Source organism: Haliotis cracherodii, unplaced genomic scaffold (assembly GCF_022045235.1).
Source record: "Haliotis cracherodii isolate W230 unplaced genomic scaffold, xgHalCrac1.p SCAF_2, whole genome shotgun sequence".
Taxonomy (NCBI): Eukaryota; Metazoa; Mollusca; class Gastropoda; order Lepetellida; family Haliotidae; genus Haliotis; species Haliotis cracherodii.
Window position 1 is genome coordinate 81,384,772 of NW_027266275.1, and position 18,258 is coordinate 81,403,029.

The 18,258-nt window shown below is 40.5% G+C and overlaps 2 protein-coding genes across 6 annotated transcripts in view; one reads left to right on the top strand and one right to left on the bottom strand.

Moving 5' to 3' along the window:
* Window positions 1–177: 177 nt before the first annotated feature.
* LOC139468584 (nuclear receptor coactivator 4-like) lies at window positions 178–10,418 on the bottom strand. Of its 3 annotated transcripts, none has more exons than XM_071250651.1 (7): window positions 10,303–10,418; window positions 8,027–8,156; window positions 6,911–7,134; window positions 4,369–4,624; window positions 3,524–3,791; window positions 2,867–3,090; window positions 178–1,684 (listed from the first exon to the last, which is right to left on the bottom strand). In XM_071250651.1, the coding sequence occupies exons 2-7, from the start codon at window positions 8,123–8,125 to the stop codon at window positions 848–850; spliced, it is 1,908 nt and encodes a 635-aa protein (XP_071106752.1). In that variant the 5' UTR covers window positions 8,126–8,156; window positions 10,303–10,418; the 3' UTR covers window positions 178–847. The 3 variants fall into 3 exon arrangements, with proteins under 3 accessions (XP_071106752.1, XP_071106753.1, XP_071106751.1); XM_071250652.1 differs by lacking the exon at window positions 10,303–10,418 and adding an exon at window positions 9,318–9,405 and having other exon boundaries at window positions 2,867–3,087; XM_071250650.1 differs by lacking the exon at window positions 10,303–10,418 and adding an exon at window positions 9,318–9,405.
* The window catches only part of LOC139468585 (uncharacterized), a 37,898-nt gene continuing 28,637 nt past the window's right edge, over window positions 8,998–18,258 (top strand). The window contains exons 1-2 of one of the 3 annotated variants that reach the window (XM_071250654.1): window positions 8,998–9,020; window positions 14,624–14,793. In XM_071250654.1, the coding sequence (XP_071106755.1) occupies window positions 14,679–14,793 (115 nt within the window). In that variant the 5' untranslated portion in view covers window positions 8,998–9,020; window positions 14,624–14,678. Of the gene's footprint in view, window positions 9,021–9,504; window positions 9,568–9,739; window positions 9,758–14,623; window positions 14,794–18,258 lie in introns of those variants that run through there. The other 2 variants (XM_071250653.1, XM_071250655.1) reach the window with 2 other exon arrangements.

An 18,258-nucleotide genomic window follows, 5' to 3' on the forward strand; every position in this document is an offset into this window, starting at 1 on the left:
GGAACAGCATCAATCTTCACATGTTCTTTCTTAACACTGAGACCACACATGAAGCTGATGTTTCATTTCCCACCTGCAGTTTGTGAATCCCACTGATTGCATGGAAGAGAGCAATATTGTTAGCAGTGCCCTCATAACACTTCTTGCTCACACCCATTTCATAAACCAACAAACACATTATTAACACAATAAAACATTTATTCAGTACTAGAGGTGTAGATCACAAGTATTTGTCCAGCTAGCACATCTGTATACACATGTGGTAACATGTGATAAGAATAATCCTATGTTACAATCCTGCATCTAGCAGAGGTTTTTCAACAAATTTGGAATCCATTGACATCAGTTACACAAATTGAATGAATATAGATAATGCATGATTTGTTTCCAGTACCTCTATGGCGGTAACTGTTTGTCAACCAATATTTCACATTCATTTGTATAAACATATATTCCATATTAAAACTTTCTTCATCCTTGCAAATATAATGCTGTGTACTGATTTGGGTACATTTTAAACTGAGATACTAGAGAGACAAAATAAAATTAACATAAATAAAACAAAAACAAATTTGAAGATCTGTACAATTGAAACCATGTCGAAGAGCATAACAAATGGTTTCTTCAGCTATACGCTAATCATAAATAAATTAGGCATAACAGTAGTCTTATTTTTGCACCCCTTGGTTAAAATATATGTCGTAAAATGAAATCAAATATAAAATTCATTTGAAACATCACTGACATTGCGAAATATCCAATGGATATTTGATTTCATAGCTCACACAACAAAGTGATTCTCAGGTTATTGATATTTATGTGGGAAATAATATCACAATTGAGCTGTCTATAGCTTTTGTTGGAACAACCACTCTCCTAGGCCAGCTGTGAACTTAGTAAACATGGCCGGCTGGCTATCAGGGGATGATGATGATGTTAGAAGCCATGTATCAGTCTTCTCTTTCTCATCACCATTATCCTTGTCTTCATCATCGGCAGCAGATCTCATTAGCCAATCAGATTGCGACTTTTTACTGATGTAACTCTGTACAGCATCCCATGCGGGACAGGGCCCAACTGGAGTGGTTGACGATGCTGGCTGGGTACCCGTCACCTTTAACCACATGTTATGGTCTTCTTTCCCATGTTTGAACTCAAAATTCATACCAGTAATCGACGGAGAGTTTTTGTTAAGGCCTGGTTGTTTTTCTTTAAGCCAATCATCAGGGTTGGACGAGATCCAGTCGAACATGGGCAACCGCTCCTCTACTGGATTCTCATCAAGCTGGGTTCCACTGCCCTTCAACCACTGCTCTTTCTCTGTATCCAGTGACTTCAGGTATCGGGCAAACCCTTCGATCTGAGGCAGGGGAGATAACTTGGGTTTGCTACTAGCAACCTTCAGCCACTTTTTGGGAGAAGACTCGGATCTGGTGAGCTTGAAAGCACAGTTGGGCTGGCATAAACATTCGCTGAAAGACCCACAGGGCTCGTTAGCCTTGCACACGCTCGATGGGACAGCCTGATCGTCGTTGCTAGATTTCTTTAGCCACTGCATGGTGTCCTTGGGTACATCTCGGAAGTAGCGTTCAAACACAGACTGGCTGCTACACGACATGCTTCCAAGGTTCTCAATCTCCATGGACTTGGTCGAACAAAGACAATCGCTGCAGGCTTCCGACTCCTGAAACAAAAAGGGCAATGTGCGAGGATGTTTTTTTCAGTCCAGTTTTAGTATTATTCCAGCGATATCACAAGGGACAAAGAATTGGCTTCACACATTGTACGCAGATGGTGAACAGACAGCTACCCCACCATTAGGGCATTGATGAATCCCTCATCTCCTGTCACACCATATATACTACTCAAAGGAGTTAAAGAACACCCAATGTCTTCATGAGACTATAGTTAATCTGTCATGTGGGAACTGCAACACAGCTCTCCAATTTTTTATGTTATGTTTGTTGTTTTATGCAGCACTCAGCAATATTCCAGCTATATATCGCGGGTCTGTAAATAATTGAGGCTGGACCAAGCAATGCAGTGATTGATATCATGAGCATCGATCCCTGCAATTGGCATACGATGACATGTGTCAACCAAGTTAGCGAGTCTGACCAACCAATCCTGTTGGTCGCCTCTTACGACAATCATAGTCGCTTTTTATAGCAAGCTTGAAGACCTATTCTACCCTGGATCTTCACAGATCAATTGTTTTATGTAGTATATAATAAACAATATTACATTGAAACACACTGACTTCAGACACAGTTTTGTGACCATCACATCCCTACCACATACATCTTGGTCTCTTTAAATTATAATCACCGCTGCCAACTTTCCTACGTTACAATTTGTTACAGTTACAGTTACAGTTACAGTTTGTTACAATTTTCTGGTCGGGATACTGAGGGGATTTTTTTGCCATTTTGTTCATTTACTGGCCTTACTGGAAATCAGTTGCAAATTTGGGACAATTAAAAGTTTGTGAGAGTTGGCAGCGAACCAACCCATCATATGACTCGCTGTACAACCAATGGAGATTGGTTGTGTGGACAAGTGGCTGACAGCATGAGCAACAATTCTTGCCAAAAGGGATTGATCACACACAATTGATTCCATCTCACTGAAACTAGGCTGTAGCTTAGCTGGTTAATAATAGCTACTGCATAGTGAGGTACCGTTTCTATTCACGGATGATGGAGGAACGTAGCAATTACCAACCCTTGAAGTACTGACAAAGAAGAGCTGCCCCTGCTTTCAAGGATGACTGGATATAGAATGTTTGAGTTGGGACAATGCGGTGGATGGAACTAAAACAATTCACGACTGCTTCAAGCTTATTATGATTGACCCGACCACCCACCTTCTTTGTGTTGCCTAAGAGCCAGCAGTCCTGGTCGGACGGGATGTGTCGGAACAGATCAAGTACCTCCTTCTCAAGCGCCTTCTCACCCCCCAAGGAACTGGATTTGAGCCACGCCTCCACAGGGCTGGGGTAGGTCTTCTGTAGTGGGTTGAATGTGGGTGCTTTCTCCAGTACGGGGAAGGCGGTCGTCACAGAGTGGCTGGACTTGCGGGAGCTGCCTGCTGCAAAAACAACCACATGTTCTGATTTCTTGTTATATAATGACTCGATTTTCTCATACTATCTGAACAGAAATTGTTTCAATATATTGGGACAATAAGTAAGGAGTCAGTTCATGCATTTACATAAGAACAAATGTTGAATGGAACACTAACTTTATTTACTGGCTACTGAATAAAAGTTTTTCTTATTTGCAGTCTTTCGACTCCTGTCTGCTTGCTGGACGATAAAACAAATAATCAGACTGTGTACCCTTGATCAAAGATCAATGTCAGTGATGAAGTAACAGAGATGACCCATCAACTGTCCAGTTTCAAGGATTATTAAACCCAGCATAATTATGAAATTTCATTGAATCCATACAGTCTAAGACGCTGTCTCATTTTTTGTCAATCTCCCCAAAAACAATTCTGTCTACAACGGGGCCAAGCTTACCATCTCTGTCAATGATCTCAAAATCTTCGTCCTCCAAGTCAGGAAACTGCTTGATCTGACTGAGCCAATTCTGGATGCTGGCATCGCCGGGCAGCTCTTGCGTCACTGTGCGGGCGGATGTCTCGCTGCGTCGGAGCCAGTCGGAAGTGTTGGGACTGAGGGATGGAAAGGAGAACCTTGGGGCGGAAGTGGATGACGTAGTCACCGTGGAGGGGCGACACAGCCAGTCCTGCGGGCGCTTTGACAACTTGGGGATGTTGACACTGATCTGTTAAACAATACAGGGGTGTAAAATACATGACAAATAAAAACTATTTTACATTACCATGATTACAGTACAGATGGAAATGTGAATCACCAACGTGCACATACCACACAGTCACAGGGCAAGATTATAGTGGCAGTTAAAATCACCAAGTGCACATACCACACAGTCACAGGGCAAGATTACAGTGGCAGTTAAAATCACCAAGTGCACATACCACACAGTCACAGGGCAAGATTATAGTGGCAGCTAAAATCACCAAGTGCACATACCACACAGTCACAGGGCAAGATTACAGTGGCAGTTAAAATCACCAAGTGCACATACCACACAGTCACAGGGCAAGATTATAGTGGCAGTTAAATTCACCAAGTGCACATACAACACAGTCACAGGGCAAGATTACAGTGGCAGTTAAAATCACCAAGTGCAAATACTACACAGTCAAAGGGAAAGATTACAATGGCAGTTCTGCCATCATTATGAATCAACTCAGTTTACAACAATATCCAACATGAGTTAAATTCCTTGACATTAATATTCTTCCATCAACAACAACCACCCCCATGTTGAAACTTACATTGCTGCTAGCAGTCCTGGCACGGTTGACCTCCTCCACAGTCTTGTAGAAGACATGGTGGTCTGCATCCTCGTACTCCTCAAAGTGGCGTGGCAGGCAGGTGGATGGATGTCCATGGGCAACGAAGGCACTCTGCAGAGGGAAGCCTGAAGCATCCACACGGCCATAGTCCAGAATGGATTCTCTCAGCGTAGACTGGTCGGCTTGGAAGGTTATGTAGGGACTCTCCTCCGGCTTCAGGTCAGAAATATCAAGTCTGCAAATAACAAAATAGTCTTTTAAATTGCTCTGAACAGAAGGAAAACTTAATATTCAAAGTTCACTAATTATGCTAATAAGAGCCTTGGTTTGATTCCATAACAAACCTAAACTGTAAACAGGTTCTTGGTATGAAACTTTGTGTTCACTTCTCAAATAAAGCTTTGTTCTGTATGAGCACCCTGTTGTCTAAAGCAAATATTGTATTTTCTTGAGTATACTGCGCACCCATGCATAATGCGCAACCCCCTCTAGCTGATTCAATATTTTGGAAAAAAAGAAATTTGAATATTATGTGCAGAATTTTTTTTACACCGTACCCTTTCAGCGAAGTCCGCAAACGAACGGGTGATGAGAAACTTTGTCAGTACAAATTTCGAAATTTGAGATAAAAAATCACCAGACATGTTGATTTATCGTTTAAATTGTGTTTTTTGTTCTACTAGGCATTGTTTTATATCCTGGGATAAAGATTACCTTGTGTATTTTCTCGTAAACTAAGCCGGACACAGCAATCAGCTGTACACACGTTTTCTTGGAATCTACCGGTGATTGGGTCAAGACACACCCAATGATATAACTTTACAGTATTTTTAATGCAAGGATCAGCAAAAATTGTATCTGAAACTTTTTTTTTATCAGGAATAATATAGAGAGGTTATCACGTGAGTGTGTTTGGGGATGGTTAATATCCTGCATTAGGAATAAACATAGTATTTAGCAAGCCTTGGCGAGCTAAATACATAGTGTGTATTCCTAATACAGGATATTTACCATCCCCAAACACACAAGCGTGATAACCTCTTTATCATATAATGTCCTTCTTTAATTCTGTGCTTGAAAATAGCTCTCCCTCTCTCACAAACATTACCGAAACATTGCGAGTTTTCCTGGAATGCGCGCATTAATATTTATTACGTCACAGGGTAAGTAATGTGTCAGTCGGACAGTGACAGTAGCCAATATAGTTCCAACTGAAATAGGTTTTCTTATACAGTGGCGAAGCAACATTTACGCAAAACAACAATTGTTTTTACTTGCATTTCGCGGCAATCCATCGGTCTGTCCGCTAGAGTAACTGCCCTTTGTCAAAGGGAAGCTACTCTAACCCTAGTCGGTCTGTCCTCTCATAACTCAAGTACAGTCAGATGCACACAGAGCGACAAAACGATACAAGGTAACCATTCAAACATATTTCGGCCAAATCTAACTATTTTAATTTGTGGAAAAGGTTTCAAGTCGCAGAGGTCCACAAGCACAGATATGGCTACTGATCCCGCTTGGTTGGGCCTAGAGCCCTTGCAAAATTGTTTAGAAATTTATATCTCAAAAGTTGGCAAAACTTATAAAATGCCTTAGCTACTTCACAGTTAGACACTGATTTTCAGTATGTTAGTATCCCTTTAGTTTATCCAGATTCACGATGGTTAATTCTGGATCGATCGCCGAATGACAAGGGCGACGCCATGGTTGTTTGTAAACACTGAAAGTAGTCCCTACTTGACCTTTGATATTTGCATCTCTATCCGCATATGACCCCAACGGATATCGTTTTTATCCGTTGGCTTTATCCTGCCGAGAAACCTACCCATTATATGATAAATTCCAATATCTTGTTAATTTAGATGCAGCTTTTACTAAACATATTTAAAATAATAATAACCTTAAGCGAAGCAGCTGATCTCTATTGCCGGGTATTATTTTTTACATGGAACCAGTCTGACCATTCACCGTCAAGGCTCCCGTGCACGTGATCGCGTGATCGCGAGAATTACGTGTTGACATGGAATCGTCCAACAAAAACAAATATGACTTTTAACGATTCAAAGTATGGCATTTAGGATATAAGTATCCATTCTCTGTCAACTAAAGTTTGTTTCAAGGCGTCAGTAGCGGTAATCTGACCGTGGTTGCTGTTAATAACGGTGAGTTGTGTGATCTTCCGATCGCTTCACACACGATTTCGCCGAAATTAATTAAAACATTAAAAGGAATTTTGAATAAAATTAATGAAATAAGTTACAAACATAAGTCCAGATATACAAAGAACACTTTTTATAGCCAGACAGTGTAATTACATGAATAATTTGCATACTTCAGTATGGATTTGTTGACATGGTATTTTCCAGTGGTACATGCTCACGGTAATGTCTTTCAATGGGGGGAAAAAACATAAAAACTCAAAATTCGTGTATAATGCGCACCCCCTTCTACACAGCTGTGTTTTTTGGAAAAAAAGTGTGCACTATACTCAAGAAAATACGGTAGTGGAAATGTCACTCACTTTTCTAGAGCATCGGCCAGTCTACTGTCAAGTTCATCATCTTCGTCTGCCAGGTCGAGGGAACTCTGGAGGACTCCCAGGGCCTTGTTGAGTCTGACCTGTTGTTGGTGAAGGACCTCCTCCTTGGTGCTCACCACCAGGTCGACCTGGTTTAGCAGCCACACCTCCCTGTTCCGCAGGGCTTCCAGGTGTCGGCTAATTGATGTGTGGATCTGGGATTTGATCTGAAGGACAAGCAATGACTTGGCTACTTACTGCAGTCAGACGAAGTGAGGCAATAGAAAAGTACTGAAGGAAATAGAGAGAAATAGGTTTTGGCCCTCACCTGTGATTATTTGTAGAAAGATTAGCATCATATGTAACAAGAAAACAAGTGTTATCAATTACCTACGCCATGGGTCAAATTAGAATTTTGATTGTTCATATAGTAGTGAACATAAATTATAAAAAAGAGTCCTATAAAGCCTTAAGAAGAGATAGGCTCTAGGGTCACTTTATGTTATTAGAAAAAATTATTAAAAGGGAAATTAATACACACAAAAGGCTGAATTGTTTGATAGGCATTACACAGAAGTTGACGGATGACAAAATAGACACAATTTATGGATAACAACTTCTTTAATACTGTAAAGGCATATTTTTTTCAGAAATTGTGGCACTCGTTTGCCAACGTCCAGAAATAAATTATAACATTGGACACCATATCAGCCATAAAAACTGCTGTCAGCTCTTGTTAAGTACACATCTTTTTATAGATAAATTGCACAACAAGATACTTTTGTTGCTCCCAACCAATTTAGCTTCAAATGACATCTTAGCTGCAGTATCAAAGACAGCTGACATGGATTTCATATTCTGTATTCTTTCAACACGGTTTTGAAACAGACGCTGTTATATCTGCAACAGACTTTAGTTAATCACCATAATGTCTTGCCATTAACCATAGCTGAGTGCCCTTTTACCCCAGAACAATGGGTGATGGCACAGAGAGGTGTCCCAGTTGGATTGCAGCTTACTGGTTGCAGGAGATTAGCTAATCAACACCTTGCCAACACTGATTAGTAAGCTACAGCATGTGCATCAATCAATTATCAAACATCAATTGCTTTTGTTTACCTCTCCAGCATTGTAGCTGAGGTGTTTAATGATGGAATTCAGATGTTTAATGGCTGCTTCCAGCTGCTCAATCTTCTCCTGTGTCTTCTCTGTCATCATGGCAGCAGTCAGCACTAGGTAGGTCAGTGATCTGTTAACAAAATTCACACGTGTGATGAGCTTAACAGACAAGGAGACATCACCTATATTACCATGGTTACACATAGAGACTCATGAAGTTTGTTATTTATCGCCACACTCAGCACTATTTTAGCAGTGATGGCGGCCTGTAAATAATAGTGTCTGGACGAGACAATCCAATGATTGATATTGTGAGCAACAGTCAAACCGTAAGGTACAATGACATACAAGCAAACAAGTCAGAGAGTCTGACCACCCGATCCAGTAAGTTGGTTGCTGGGAATCACTTCTAACCCAGAATCAAGAAAGCACCAACACTGACTGTCTTCACAACATTGCTCTCCTCAGAAAAATACATAGATTTCAATACTTACTTGCTCTATTGCACAACCTCGTGGCCATAGCCATACATAGTAACATACACATAGAAAAACACATTCATTTCAATAATAGTCTTTAGTTACATGGCGATTCAACATGACAACACCCACACTATGGCAGTAAGGGGAACGAGGGTGACAAACTGGAAAATTATCCTGGTACACCAGTACTGAAGAACCTGATCACGTATAATCACAATAGATTACGGGTATCACGGTTTTCACGCGAGGATGACAACTAATTTGACTAAGAATAATTTATGATAATCACTCCTGATCGACAATAAATCTATCCAACTGGCAAAGTGTTACTGAAATAGAGTAATATTGTCACTGACTGGAAATCGAAATCGGTAAAACAAAAGTTTAATGTTAGAAACAGCATTGACACAATGAGTTTATCTCGTCAAGGTCAAGGCCAATCACCATTTCAGGAATCACGATTTGCACGTAGATCTACGACAAAGCCCAACTGGATGAGAAACTGTCATCAGGTTATTAACTCTTTTCCAACAGATAGCTAGCAATACTTATGAACCAGACTCTAGATACTTGAACTTAGCCAAAATCGACTGGGAAGAGTATCCCGTGAGATCACGTTTCTCGATGACACGTGAAGGCATAGATCTTTCACGCAAATGGCGAACGCACCGGCAATGTGTTCGCCAATGACGGCCATCGTCGTGTTATGGAAAGCCGTACTTAAGTTAATCTGATAGGATTAAACACATAGATATCTAACTATGTAGCATTGTATCTACATCGAAACGTAAATGAACTGAAACACTCACCAATTATTCGTGTCTAATTCACAACAATGTCATCTAGCCCTCATTGTAAATACAACCGAGCTTTCGTTATAAATAGACTCTAAGGGGGTCTGTCCCAGATTTGGCCAATCAAATCGATTGTTAGAAACGCGCACTTGTCAATTTATATAACATTAACTCTCATTGGTTGTGGTGATATTAGACAGGACATTCCTTCAGCAAAACTTTTGACACTTGCGCATGACAGATGAAACGGGTTTCAATATAAAAGGTAAAAATATTCACAACACATATACATATGAGAAAGGTAGAAATATATAAAATATGTGGTGGCATGATAAATCACAATCCTAAATGCAGAACAGACCTTTGTAATTCTGATTATTCAGATCAGGTGCACGAAGTAGGCCCACATGACATTATGACACAAGTTAACAGAGCCGGCTGGCCAGACAATATGTGTAGGTATGAGGGACCCCATCGACGAGTATTTTCTTGTCAGGTGGGGTGAAGGGATTAGATTATTAAGAGACTTATCTTTAAACTATCTTTAATCTATGCAAACAAAATTATAAGTATAAAACAAGTAACTGAAAGATCGATAAGGTCAGTACATAAAATTTAATAAGATTGATTCTTTGTATGTCCGTCAAGTATTCAATTATTACTCTTAAATAAACAGAGATGATTTTTCAGTTTCACTCAGGATATTAATCAATCTAACTCTAAACCAAGACTGGAAATGAGCTGAACATTCTCACCATGGAGCAAAACATTTTGAAAGGATAATACAGTTTAGAAATCAAGTCAGTTAAGTTTGTGTTTAAGAGGGAGAGGTGTTTCTTTAGTACAGGTGAAGGGAGGTGAAAAAGAGTTGAACAGTTTTATAGTGCTAGCCTCTTAGATACTCACACAGATTAATAATCTCTGATTTGCATGCTGCTATTTTCTTCAAAAACACATAGAAACATCTGATAACAATCAGAACTTAATTGTTTTGAAATACCTTTGTCTGGACGTTGGTAGGTCCTGGTCAGGTGTAGATTATCTCTGTGTCCTGTGTGTATGGGGCAGTCTCCTGTGGTTGGTTCTACTGGTTCTGTTGTGTCACAGACAAGATAAGTAACCACGACCAATCCCAGCCCAGTTGGCAGCCAAGAGGTCATCCTTCCACAAGTCTGAACTGGAATTCGCTTGTGAGGCCTAGCATCCGGCCACTTGACAGTCCTTGTAAATTTGATTAAAGTCATTCAAATGCCAACTCAAATATATATCACTTGCTGTTGGTGAGTGACACTTCTCACTGATTACATCTAAGCCTAAACCATCAGACTATAGAGCATAGTCCTTCTTGATGACATTGACTTGAAGTCATTTATTTCAGAAAGACGGTCAGCTACTCAAACATATATAAACAGCAGCCAAAGAAATTCTATCAACTTCTAAGAATCAAAAATGAAATCATATCAATATGAAAATAGAAATATTATCAATACTAAAACAATAGATATGTGTACCCTACTCACACACACACAAGTCCCAAAGAGGGACAGGTCAGCTGAAAAGGCAGAAGGCGACCTCTTTAACATTTAAATCAACAACAGCAACATTTGTGTCCACTGATCATAGGTTAGGGATGCTTGTCGTGACCCGTGAGATTCTAGGGTAGAATAGGTCTTCAGCAACCCATGCTTGTCTCCCCATAAAAATCTGGGATAGAATAGGTCTTCAGCAACCCATGCTTGTGACCCGTTAAGATCCAGGGTAGAATAGGTCTTCAGCAACCCTTCTTGCCGTTAAAGGCAACTATGCTTGTCGTAAGAGGTGACTTACGGGATCAGATGGTCTTCAGCAACCCATGCTTGTGACCCGTTAAGATTCGGGGTAGAAAAGGTCTTCAGCAACCCTTCTTGCCGTTAAAGGCAACTATGCTTGTCGTAAGAGGTGACTTACGGGATCAGATGGTCACGCTGCTGACTTGGTTGATGCACATCATCGTATCCCAATTGCGTGGATCGATGGTGAAGATGTCAATCACTGGATCGTCTGGTCCAGACTTGATTATTTACAGACCGCTGTCATATAGCTGGAATATTGGTGAGTGCGGCATTAAACAACAAACAAAACAAACTTATACCCCCATCACACCAAACTAGTTCCGAACGGGCTCCAACTGTGTATGAACCTAAAGGACGTAGTAGCAACTATAGACAGTCTTTTTACGAACTTCGTGGACGGGCTCGGACGGGGAGGGTGCTCTAAAACTTTGAGTCTGCTCAAAATTTTATCCCGTCCATCCTGTTCTGCAATTAGTCGGACAGACAACATACTTAAAACGAGAAAGACGTATTACAAACGGAATTGCCATACTTCGAAAGGAATTGCCGTAATTCGAACCTACTAGGGACGTGTTACGACGTGGTGCAGTCAGACATAAATTTCAGTACGTGTGCACACCGACCAGGTCGACTTCTCTTTGGAGGCATGATGTGTACAGGTCGGAGCCCTGACCTTGAATGAAGACTAGCTACAACGCGCTCGGTATCCACAGAAGTCGGGCCAGGACGGGCCAGGCGTGAATACACACGCACTTGGGACGAGATGAGGACATACTGCGAACGAGTTGGTCGGGTTAAGAATTAGTTAGAACTGGCTTGGACGTATTGTGAACGAGGTAGAACGAGGTTGAGCTGGTTAAGAACGGGTTCAGAACGGCTACGGACATGCTCGAACTGCTTCGAAACGTCGGGATGAGATGAACGGGCACTTTTACACGATCTGAACTGGATACAAAGGGACTGCAGACTGGCTAAGAACGAGATAGACGTATTGAGGACCGCTTATGAACGAACTAGCATCGTACTTTATGCCAGACTACACGCTCTACCATGATCAAAGCCTGTTCTAGTGGTTTTTTTAGAATGGGGTAGAACGGGATAGAACTACTTTGGTGTGATGGTAGCATAATTAACTTTGGTTTAAACAGAAAGTAAAATAACCTCATTTTTTAAACCATTTAGGGGCAGAGGTAGGTCTGTCATAATAAGTGCCACTATTTGCAATGCAGAGTTGTATCCCTTGTGTGTTGGGTCGATCCTTGGTTTGTCAACACTATACACATTGCTCGTGTGTCTCACCAAAGTCATGAATGTCTAAGATCTGCATTATGTCTGCAGGCCTTCGTCCCACAGTAAGCTGACATGCTGTTCAAAGTTTTATTAAACCAAATTCACTCATTCACTAAACGTACAAGTATATACTCACCGACAAAAGAAACGTGAATACCAGACATGTTGGTTAATGGATGAAGAATTTCTCATATTCAAGAGATATTAGATTGGTTCGATACACAAACGAACATACCGGTATGGTGTGTGAACCGACTCTCATGAACGCATCACATGTGACGTCATAGACCCATGACTCAAGATGCACCATTTGTCTCATGCAGGATTAGTGTGTAAAGTTTGGAAATCACGTGCAGCATATTGTGAAAAGAATGTGGACACTCTGGCGGTAACACTTGACTGATTGTTAGTTTTGTCACTAAGTGGTGCACATTGGAAACATCTCTTCTTCACGTACATACTTTTCTTTATTACCCACGTGATGAAGATACAGGTGGTAAGATACTAAATCCGTACGTCACACGTGTGTCGTACAAGGTTGACCTTGTTTTATTTGTTTTGATTGGATAACCGTGACCTCTGTCACACCGGGACTACTTTTTTCATTCATAAAAAATCGCGAGACGTCATTCATTTTGCGATTACAAGGCAGAACTGAAGAAATTCATGAGAACGAGAGATATTTACAAACACTTTATTAAACCAAACAAGATAGTCACACACATCAAATTCGGTTTGCATTCTATATAAGTTATGCATTGAGCTCCTACAGACATATAATAGAGCTAGATCTATAAATCGATTTACAATGTACGACTGCCGATCGAGCGTGTCCCTTGAGCGTGACGCACCCGACCATTTTCGCAACTTTCAATTTGATTTAACGTAAAAGGATAAGCGTGGTGAAATGAAGTCTGTTTAAACTATCTGGACAGATATCTAGACTTACTTGGGATGATCCGGTTGTGCCATTGGTGTCCCCTTTGAAGCGTATTTTATGGCGCTGTTTTGGGAGGTGTTCATGAATTTACGAACACGACAGCACGACCAGATCACTTAAAGTTCACAGTTCCGATACAAATCATTCGAAAACTCCGTGGAAGTGTGCTTGACTTCTGATTTTGTGGCCCCAAACATCCCAAATGTGAACAGTAACATTCCCTATCTCTAGCGTAAAACGCTGTGAGTGGATCACGGTTGTCTTTTCTTATTCCGGTGGCGACCTTGCCCTTCGATCGTTCGAAGTTGTCACTGACATGCAAGCAGATTTGAGTTTGTTGATTTTCACGTCTTCAGTATAGGGTGGTACAGTTAACATGAATGTCTTTGGCGAACAGTCTGATTTCCCTATTCCAAAATGGTACGGACATGAAATAAATTCAGCTGATAGATCAAGGAAACAGAACCATTTTGATTGCACAGACGGGACCCCGGCAGTGTGATGCGTGTGACTGTTGGTCCGATATTCAAAGCGCGGCGCTAATGTGACATTTCAAATTTTCTTATTGGTGTCCTGCGTACTAACAACATGGCGCTTGAATTACCATAAGTAGAAGACTTTCTTCCAAAAGGATCTTGATCGTCGGTGCTGGTTTGTTTGCAAACAGAACAGCAGGCGCATGTTGTTAATGCATAAACATGTCAACAATGACCATATTTGGTCATATATCAATATTCATCCGCAACCAGATTTTGCCACCGGTTTCAGTTTGGTCTGTCAACGAACGAAAGTTGTTATGTATTTACACTTAAATATATATTTAACGTGGGTAATAAATAAAATACCACACTCATTCTCGTTAGATACCATTTTTACGAAACTCGTGAACTTTCTATGGTATCTGACCTCGCTTTCGCTTGGTCAGATACCATAGACAGTCCACTCGTTTCGTAAAAATGGTATCTAACGAGAATGAGTGTAGTATTCTCTATATATGTTTCTGTAGTTATTTTGGTGGTGGGTGTATTTGCACAAACACCTTGTGCCAGTCAGGTTCACTCATTGTAAGTAGGACTGTTGAGGGCCTGTAAGATTTGGCACATGACTCAAACAACACTTATTCATTATGTTTTTATGTTGCTCACATTTTAAAAAGACTGTTTCATTAGGGACAATAATAACAATGTCACATCTTGGACAGGTAATTGAAAACAGACCTTGGAACTATGTAATATATGACTGACAAACTTTGATTTCAGGTTAAAATGAAATAGAAAATATCAGTTCTCTCCTGGATGAGTGCAGCCATTGAAGATGGGTGGTTTCAACACACACTTTGTCGTAGACAGCAACTCGCAGACTGCTGTGGGCGGGTTCAGTCACCCCAACAAACCAAACTGGATCACAGCCCATGCTATCGCAACTGAATGTAAGTGACAGTATATTTATTGTTTCAAATAATAAAATATTGCCTTCTTGTCCATGATTGGCCAAGTTTGCCAAAATCTGAAGCTGAATGCTCTGTTCGAAATAAGCGCCTGCCCGTAGGCCCGTGGCAGGTAGATCTTGTGTCGGGCCATAGATTCAGATTGTATGGATCCTTATAGCCTGCAGTAAATTTATGTGTCAATTTATTTGTCCCAATTAGCTGCAGTTTTTTAATTGTGGGATGGAGGGTTTCATCGGGGCCTTCAGCTTTTAAAGTCTGTGGTTGTATATAGGGGTGACTATTGGTCTGGAAATCACTTTTGCGATAACTATTGATATTGAAAAAAAAACTATTGCGATAACTATTGATATTGCAAGCAACTATTGCGATAAATATCGATAGTTTTCAGTGTATCCTTATATACGGATTTTAGAGGTGAATAAAACCCTGGAACTGAAGTTTCCTTTGAATGTGATAACCATAAGACTTCCAAACACTCGATTTTCCACCCAAGACTGTCAAAAACCCCACTTGACTGTCACACTCTGCCATATTACTTTAAGAAAGACTGGTTGCTAAGCATCAAGGGCAGTTAACTCTTATCCTCATTCGGCTGCATTCAAGTGCATGTTTTGGTGATTCATTTGCATGATATGGTAAATACAATCAAAACTATCAATTTCTATTGATCGGAAACTGATTTAACAATCAATTTATTGACTTGAAGTGCTTACCAATAGCAATATATCGATATTTCTATTTATCATGACACCCCTAGTTGTATATTTCATGACATGACACCCCTAGTTGTATATTTCATGACATGACACCCCTAGTTGTATATTTCATGACATGACACCCCTAGTTGTATATTTCATGACATGACACCCCTAGTTGTATATTTCATGACATGACACCCCTAGTTGTATATTTCATGACATGACACCCCTAGTTGTATATTTCATGACATGACACCCCTAGTTGTATATTTCATGACATGACACCCCTAGTTGTATATTTCATGACATGACACCCCTAGTTGTATATTTCATGACATGACACCCCTAGTTGTATATTTCATGACATGACACCCCTAGTTGTATATTTCAGACTCTGCCTGCATGTCCATGGTTCAAAATTACGCATGAAAGTCAAGTCATGACAGATTAGCTGGCATGACAGATTAATTATAGTAATAGAATTACATTTTCGTTGTGTTTATTGTAATTCCTGCATTCTGATTAGCTGAATTGGTCAAGTGTTATTGCATTTTTTTTCCAATGAATATAAAAGGTTCAGGTACACCCTCTGAAGTGTGCTACTTTCATCACTGCAGATGGAATATTGGGGAATTGGTAGAGTCTAGTGAATTCCCTCTCTGCTCACCTGTGTCATCATCAAGTTATCAGGCCTAGTAACATAGTGCTGTTTTTCGGTTTCAAACATACCAACAACAAAACAATACCACCGTCTTCCACAATCATTGCACAAACACTGTCATAGCACAGTCTCAGTTCCACAAGTGTCATGTCTTCAGGGTTTATTTGTAACTTGCATTTTACCAGCTATGTCTTTCTGTTCTCAGAAAACTAATGTTTGAATCTGGCAGTTGAATACATGAATACATCGAAAAATCGAAATGCAAACTATATGAATCAGTTTACACATAATGTGGTTTTTTTTTCAAACCTCAAACTGAAAAAATACACGATCAATCCTAAATGAAAGAATTGGATGGTCCTAACATTTTTTAGTTTATCTGTAACGTGTGACATGTGTACCCTGTGATCATGTTTGGTGTGTATCTTCATCTATCTGTGATGCAGCTGTGACCGTGGCCTCGGTGATCAGTTGGAGCACTCTCCTGCCATGTGGTCTGCTGTACCAGTGACATGTCCTTGAATACAGTCAGATAGTCAGGCATGTAGCCTGTACACACGACAGCAACTGACCTCAGTACAACAGACAGCTGATTGTTTAATCACAACATGGGCATGAGCTTGGAAACTAAAACAGATTAAGTTTGTTTGAGTGTGCCATATGTTCAAGTGCTTTTAACAAAATATGATGCGTGGATGTTTGTGAAACAATGCAGGATAGCTTTCACCTTGAACTTTGTTTCAAGTTGTAACGATACTTGATGTCTGTTGTTTTCATGAATATCTTATATCTCTTAATTAGCTGACTAAACTTCTCACAACATTAATTCAGTGGTGGGGTAGCCTAATGGTTAAGGCGTTTGCTTGTCATGCTGAAGACATATGTACAATGTGTGAAGCCCCTGTATTGGTGAAAAAACTCACCCGTTTTACTACAATTCAGTACTTGATTATCGATCAGATCGTCTTGACTGGGCGTCGCCATTTTGTTTGAAGCAAATGCAAGTGATAATCTGGCTGGTCAGTTGGAGGGACATAGAAGGGACATAACTCGTAGTAACTACTGATGGCGCTACGGTCTAGCCCAGAAATTCCAGCTTATTTCGGCAAGGGTGGAAACTGGACTTTTACAATCAGTTAACTCCCTTGCTTCAGGAAGATGGCCTGGGTTTGATTCCCCACATATGTACAATGTGTGAAGTCCTTTCTTGGTGAAACTAACTCACTCACTCACTCACTCACTCACTCACTCACTCACTCACTCACTCACTCACTCACTCTGGCTTGATAACATACTTCTAGGCAAACTGTAGAGGTAATCAGAATCACGTAATATACTACCCCCGGCCTTGTCACCCACGCTGCATGTCATTCTCATAAGACGTGTGGCCATGTGGTCTAAGGTGTTAAAGCTCCTTGTGCAGAGTTGTGCCCCTTAGCTGCCAGGATCAGCTGTTGTGGTTTTGAATCCCATGCTTGGCCTAATCATGCTACAGGGCATGTCAGCACCTTACCTCAGTCCTGTGTTGGACAGGGTATACTGAATGCCAAAGAAAATCCTAAATATTTTTTATGATTGTGATATGTTAGGGCTGATAACTCCTTGTAGTTTTAATTAAATTCATAATGTCAAGGTTGCCTTACCGACACACATAGAAATCACATTTTGTGGAATACACGCACATTGTGCTGATTCTTGTTGTGCCAGAGCTAGGTATACCTTCATGCAGATACAGTGGACATGGTGGACAAGGGCAAGGAATATGGTGAATGTATGAACGTACTTTATGAACATTATTTTAATTAACCTATTTATATTTTCATTGAGAAGTATTCTTCTGGTTGGCACTCTTAAATCCCCAAAGACACACCTGTATGTCTATATGGAGTGCCCAGTGTCACACTTGAAACATCTACATCAGAATTCGCCTTCAGCAACCCATGTTTGTAAAAGGCAACTATGTTGATTGTAAGCGCCAACTAACGGGATCGGGTGGTCAGACTCGCTGACTTGATGCATCCCAATTGCATAGATCAATGCTCATGATGTCAATCACTGGATTGTCTTGACTAGATTCGATTATTT